General features: G+C 49.7%; 1 protein-coding gene across 1 annotated transcript in view; it reads right to left on the bottom strand.

Moving 5' to 3' along the window:
• The window catches only part of LOC130492306 (protein FAM169B-like), a 36,801-nt gene extending 29,735 nt beyond the window's left edge, over positions 1 to 7,066 (bottom strand). Inside the window, exon 1 of the mRNA XM_056866104.1 lies at positions 7,016 to 7,066. Coding sequence (XP_056722082.1) covers positions 7,016 to 7,066 — 51 coding nt within the window. The remainder of the gene's footprint in view (positions 1 to 7,015) is intronic.
• Between the last annotated feature and the right edge of the window lie 222 nt (positions 7,067 to 7,288).

Raw genomic sequence — 7,288 nt, 5'->3', positions numbered from 1 at the left:
AAAACAGTACATATGAACATAAGAAAAACCCTGCAGGATCAGAGACCCAGGCCCATCAAGTCCAGCAGTCTGTTCCCACAGTGGCCAACCGGGTGCCTTGAGGAAGCCCACAAACAAGACGATTGCAGCACCATTATCCTCCCTGTGTTCCACAGCACCTAAAATAATAGGCATGCTCCCCTGATCCTGGAGAGAACAGGTAACATCATGACCAGTATCCATAAGAACATAAGAAAAGCCCTGCTGGATCAGACCAAGGCCCATCAAGTCTAGCAGTCTGTTCACACAGTGGCCAACCAGGTGCCTCTAGGAAGCCCACAAACAAAATGAATGCAGCAGCATTTATCCTGCCTACCACATATTAAACGTCCCCACATTCATGTTACTGGAAATGAAAAGGAACAACTCAACTAGACACGGACTATCAAATTGCAAGGTATTTTGTGAAACGAACACATGAAGCTGCCTTCTACTGAATCAGACCCTTGGTCCATCCAAGTCAGTGTTGTCTGCTCAGACCGGCAGCGGCTCTCCAAGGTCTCAGGCTGAGGTCTTTTCACATCACCTACTTGCCTGGTCCCTTTAACTGGAGATGCCGGGTATTGAACCTGGGACCTTCTGCATGCCAAGCAGAATGCTCTCCCTCTGAGCCACAGCCCCTCCCTAGATAAATGGATAGGACATCCCCTAAAGTTCAAATCGCTGGCCACCAAAACAAATTTATTTGGCTTAGGATCCACGATGGATGGAAATGCCAAATGTTGACATGCCGGTTTAATCACTACATCACATAGATCCCACTACAAAGCCACAGATCTGGTCAACTATAGTTATTTACTGCCTTGGATGAAAATGATGGTCGCTCATACCCACAGGGCCCGATCACCTCATTAGTGATTCAGTATGGGCTGAAGCGAGCAGGAAATAAGCGTCCCGTCGCCAAAAGAATTTATTCTCCACAGTGCAACAGAAAACACATGCCGTCTTGCTTTTAAGTGAAATCCCACAAGTGAAATCAAAAAAGGGCCTTCAAAGTGCCAGTATCTCATTTAGGCAAGTTGGCCCTTCTCCCTCCCAAACCTCTCCATACAAACCAGATTTCCTGCCCAAGTTTATTTGATTAAAATCTGGTGACGATTCGGTTGCAGAACCAGGAAATACACAAACTAAAATACTTTTTAAAATACTTTTTAAAGCAACCAGGCTGGCTTATACAAGACCGAGGAAGCTTGCCCTCTCTCCCAACTTGCATTGCCTGGCGGACGTCTGTTCACACAGTGGCCAACCAGGGGCCTCTAGGGAGCCCACAGACAAGCATTGTCCTGCCTGTGTTCCACAGCCCCTAACACAATAGGCATGCTCCTCTGATCCTGGAGAGAATAGGCATGCAACAAGAGTGGTATCCCTTTTGACTAGTAGCCATCGACGGTGAAATGCGCTGCCTCGGAGGGTGGTGGAGTCCCCGTCTTTGGAGGTCTTTAAGCAGAGGCTAGATGGCCATCTGTCGGGAGTGCTTTGATTGTGGGATCCTGCATGGCGGTGGGAGGGTTGGGGTCACTGGGGACGTGGGGGGAGGTAGTTGTTAATTTCCTGCACTGGGGGTTGGACTAGATGACCCTGGTGGTCCCTTCCAACTCTATGATAGCCCTCTCCTCCGTGAAGATGTCAACTCCCCTCTTAAAGCCTTCCAAGTTGGAAGCCATCACCATATCCTGGGGCAGGGAGTTCCACAATTTAATAAGGAGTTGTGTGAAGAAAGACTTCCTTTTATCTGTTTTGAATCTCTCACCCTGGGCTTGGGGTGACGAGAATTGACAACCTGAATGTTGGGGAGGGGCTGTGGCTCAGTGGAAGAGTGCTTGTCATGCAGAAGGTCCCAGGTTCAATCCCCGGCATCTCCAGTTAAAGGGACTAGGCAAGTAGGTGATGTGAAAGACCTCTGCCCGAGACCCTGGAGAGCCGCTGCCGGTCTGAGTAGACAATACTGACTTGGATGGACCAAGGTATGGTTCAGTATAAGGCAGCTTCATGTGTTCAACGAGAAACTAGGGGAAAAAAGGAATGGTTTTATTTCAGGGGAGAAAACTGACTTTGGCTCCACATAAACAATGCCATCCCTTTCAGCCTTGATCGACAACCTGGCACGGGAAAGAGAACATTCAATCTGAAAGCAGAACTCTATTAAACAGCATCATGTTTCTAAACAGCATCTGTTATTTACTAATAGGCTTTACTTAAAGGACACCGGCCTTTAATTGCTACCAAACGCGCACCGATTCAAACCGCCGCAAGGCAACGTTTACCGAAATATCATACGACCCCACCGGAATCCCAACAATACACAACCGTTTTTAATTTCAACGCCGCTCGCCCAACAAAATACGGGGGTCTTTTTGCCTGCGAAAATGTTTGGTGAACCCTTTTGCAAGCAGAGTTCTGTATTCCATCCGAACTATTTACCATCTGTTGCATGGCAGGAGTGGTCACCAGACTGCAGTTTCGTAAGAAGTTAAAAATGCGACGTTTTAAAACATATAACTAAGCAGAAGGCTGCACACTCACAGAGCAATTGTGCGACACCCCCCCCCCCTCAAAATCTGGAACCCATTTGGGCAAATTCAACACAAGGAATGTATGATGCTAGAAACTTCCAGTAACACACCTTTGGCATTTTAACTAGCAACATCAAGAACACCTTTCTTGATCTAGAAGTCTTCGCTTATGAATGCTGTTAGTGCTTAGAAAAAACAAAAAAGCAGAAAAGTGTCGTTTTAATTGATCTAGTCAAAGCATTCCATTATATAAGGAACAGAAACGGGGAAGGGGGGGGATACTACCCCAAAAAAATATAACCACGAGTGTTCCCAACTGAAAATGATCTTGCATTGTTTGCAAGATAGCGGAAGAAGAGGAAGAGGAAGAAGAAGAGGAGGAGGAGGAGGAGGAGCTGGAAGGACCCATCAGGGTCATCTAGCCCAATCCCCTGCAAAATGCAGTAAATTCACAACTACCTCCCCCACACAACTCAGTGACCCCTACTCCATGCCCAGAAGATGGCCCTCCCATTAACTGCCCAAGGTCATAGAATCACCATTGAAGAAGAAGAGTTGGTTTTTATATGCTGACTTTCTCTACCACTTAAGGAAGAATCACACCAGCTTACAGTCACCTTCCCTCCCCCTTCTCACAACAGACACCCTGTGAGGTAGATGGGGCTGAGAGAGCTCTAAGAGAACTGTGCCTAGCCCTAGGTCACCCAGCTGGCTTCATGTGTAGGAGTGGGGAAACCAACCCGATTCACCAGATTAGCCTTCGCCGCTCATGTGGAGGAGTGGGGACTCAAACCCGGTTCTCCAGATCAGAGTCCACTGCTCCAAACCACAGCTCTCAACCATGCTGGCGCATTAGTGTCACAAGAGCACTTTAAACATGCGCTTGTTCTGCAGTGGACTTTTCGGGTCAGAACCAAACTTTGTGTGGAACAAGCAGTGTGTAGGGTTGCCACGTCCCCCCCCCTCCCTGGCCACCAGTGGGGAATGGTGGGAATTGCCAGATCCAGGCTGGGAAACTCCAGATTTGGGGATGGAGCCTGGGGAGGCCAGGGACCTCAGCAGAGTGCAATGCTGTAGAGTTCCCCCCCTCGAAAGCATCCATTTTCTCCAGGGGAACTGTAATCCTGGGGTGGGGGGGGGGGAGATCCCCCGGTCCCACCTGGAGGTTGGCATCCCTAACCTGGAGTTCAAATATGGACATCACAACCGAAAAGATGCCAGATCCTAGAATCACAACTTTGGAAGCATTTGGGTACTAACTTACATTACAACCACCCCTCTTATTTTTCTCCCTTTCAGGGGAATAGAAGCAGAACTTTTGGGAAAGAGATGAATCTCTACCTTGACCACACATGAAGCTGCCTTATACTGAATCAGACCCATGGTCCATCAAAGTCAGTATTGTCTTCTCAGACCAGCAGGGCTCTCCAGGGTCTCAGGCAGGGGTCTTTCACATCACCTACCTGCCTAGTCCCTGAGAGCCAGCGTGGTATAGTGGTTAAGAGCAGTGGTTTGGAGCGGTGGACTCTGACCTGGAGAACCAGGTTGGATTCCCCACTCCTGCACATGAGCGGCGGACACTAATCTGGTGAACTAGATTTGTTTCCCCACTCCTACAACATGAAGCCAGCTGGGTGACCTTGGGCTAGTCACAGTTCTATTAAGAGCTCTCTCAGCCCCACCTACCTCACAGGGTGTCTATTGTGGGGAGGGGGAGGTGACTGTAAGCCGGTCTGAGTCTCCCTTAAGTGGTAGAGAAAGTCGGCATATAAAAACAAACTCTTCTTCTTCTAACTGGAGATGCCGGGGACTGAACCTGGGACTGTCTGCTTGTCGAGCAGATGCTCTGCCACTGAGCCACAGCCCCTCCCCTCCTTCTTTTCAAATCCCAATTTATTGTACTGCTTTAAGCAACATAAAATGCATTGTCATGGTTCTCTGTGTAGACCCACTTAGCTCTTGCACATGTATGACTGGAAAAAAATCAGCTCAGTCAGTGAACCTTGGTTACTGGCAATTCCTAGCCAGAGTCCAGTAGCACCTTAAAGGCTAACAAAATTCCTGGCAGGGTATGAGCTTTCGAGAGTCACGGCTCACTTCTTCAGATACAGCAAGAATGTGAGTCCGTCTATCCTTAAGTAGAGAAGAGTGAATTCAGACACCCAATGGCAATAGCATGTCAATGTCAGTAGCAGGTACCTGACAGTAGCACGTCAACTACATGCTATAGTCCATCTATCCTTAAGTAGAGAAGAGTGAATTCAGACACCCAATGGCAATAGCTTGTCAATGTCAGTAGCAGGTATCTGACAGTAGCACGTCAACTACATGCTATAGCCATTGGGTGTGTGAATTCCCTCTTTTCTACTTAAGGATAGATGGACTCACATTCTAGCTGTATCTGAAGAAGTGAGCTGTGGCTCATGAAAGCTCATACCTTGCCAGAATTTTTGTTAGTCTTTAAACTGCTACTGAACTCTGGCTCTTTCTAGCATAGCATAAGAACATAATAAAGGCCATGCTGGATCAGACCCAGGCCCATCAAGTCTGTTCTCACAATGACCAACCAGGTGCCTCTAGGAAGCCCACAAAAAGGCATTATCCCGCCTGTGTTCCAAAGCACCTAATATAATAGGCATGCTCATAAGAACATAAGGAAAGCCCTGCAGTGCTGGATCAACCTAAGGCCCATCAAGACCAGCAGTCTGTTCACACAGTGGCCAACCAGGTGCCTCCAGGAAGCCCACAAGCAAGACAACTGCAGCAGCATTATCCTGCCTGTGTTCCACAGCACCTAATATAATGGGCATGCTCCTCTGATCCTGGAGAGAACAGGTATGCATCATGACTAGTATTCACTTTCACTAGCAGCCATGGATAGCCCCATCCTCCATAAGAACATAAGAAAAGCCCTGCTGGATCAGACCAAGGTCCATCAAGTCCAGCAGTCTGTTCACACAGTGGCCAACCAGGTGCCTCCAGGAAGCCCACAAGCAAGACGACTGCAGCAGCACCATCCTGCCTGTGTTCCAAAGCACCTAATATGATAGGCTTGCTCCTCTGATACTAGAGAGAATAGGTATGCAGCATGACTAGTATCCATTTTGACTAGAAGCCATGAACACCCCTCTCCTCCATGAACATGTCCACTCCCCTCTTAAAGCCTTCTAAGTGGGCAGCCATCACCACATCCTGGGGCAGGGAGTTCCACAGTTTAACCATTCGTCTTTCTGAAGAAGTGAGCTACGACTCAAGAAACCTCACAGCCGGCCAGCGATTTATGTTAGTCTTCAAGTTGCTACTGGACTCTGGCTCTTTCCTCCTGCTCCAGCCCGACTAACACGGCTGCCCGTTGTGGCAATCCATAGCTTTTCTGGGATTCATAGAACCATGGGAGGTTTTGCCTTGGATTTATGCATGGGAGGTTTTGCCTTGGATTTGCCGCTCTCTAGATGCACATTTTCCCCATCCAAATTCTCAAAACTCAAGAACAAGCCCCCATGCAGAGTTTTGAGGATTTGGATGGGGAAAATGTGCATCTAGAGAGAGGCAAATCCAAGGCAAAACCTCCCATGCATAAATGGCCTTAGAGTTGGAAGGGACCACCAGGGTCATCTAGTCCAACCCCCTGCACAAGGCAGGAAATTCACAACTACCTCCCTCCCACGCCACACACACCCAGGGACCCCTACTCCATGCCCAGAAGATGGCCAAGGTGCCCGCCCTCTCATGATCTGCCTAAGGTCACAGAATCAGCATTGCTGACAGATGGCCATCTAGCCTCTGCTTAAAAACCTCCAGGGAAGGAGAGCTCACCACCTCCCAAGATAACCATATTGCCGCATAGAATCATAGAGTTGGAAGGGACCACCAGGGTCATCTAGTCCAACCCCCTGCACAATGCAGGAAATTCACAACTACCTCTCCCCCACACCACCCCCAGTGACCCCTACTCCATGCCCAGAAGATGCCCAAGATGCCCTCCCTCTCATCATCTGCCTAAGGTCACAGAACCAGCATTGCTGACAGGTGGCCATCTAGCCTCTGCTTCAAAACCTCCCGGGAAGGAGCGCTTCTCTGGGTAAAGGGGTGCAAACAAATCTCTTCTTCCCCCCCCCCATCTGAAAACTCCGCCTTTGGAAAAGCACGAGATGACCACGGAGGGAAGAGAGAGGAGATCCAGGAAACGCACTCTGCGCACGCTCAGGGGCTCCGCACGCCCGCGCCTCTGCGGAATGCTACTGCGATCCCCGGGCCTTGTTTTGTTTTTTAAACCAGCCAAAAATCCGGGATTGGGGTTGTTTTGCAAGGGGAGGTTTTTTTGTTTGTTTGTTTTTTGCAAGGTTGTTTTGCAAGGGGCGTTTTTTTTTTTTGCAAGGGTTTTTTTTGCAAGGGGCGTTTTTTTTTTGCAAGGTTGTTTTGCAAGGGGCGGCGTGCGGGACCCTAAAGGCTGCAAAACGCACCGAGCGGCTGCCCCTTCCCCTCTTACCCGCAGGCTCCCGGGGCTCCGCCATGGCGCCTGCCTGCCTCCCAGGCGGCTGCCGGGGTTGCCTGCTCCGCCTCCGGAGCCGCCCCTGGCCCGGCTGGGGCCGCCCCTCCCCGCCCCTCCCCTCCTCCCGCAGGAGCCGGCAACCCTGCAACAGCCCCGCGAGGTGGGCTCAGCTGCGCCAAAGGGAGCGGCTGCTCTCGGGTCAAGCCGCACGCTGGGGAAGAAGAAGTTGGTTTTCTATAGTGGA

Source organism: Euleptes europaea, chromosome 20 (assembly GCF_029931775.1).
Source record: "Euleptes europaea isolate rEulEur1 chromosome 20, rEulEur1.hap1, whole genome shotgun sequence".
Taxonomy (NCBI): Eukaryota; Metazoa; Chordata; class Lepidosauria; order Squamata; family Sphaerodactylidae; genus Euleptes; species Euleptes europaea.
The sequence above is the reverse complement of the archived record's forward strand: the minus strand, read 5'-3'. Positions and strand labels throughout refer to the sequence as shown.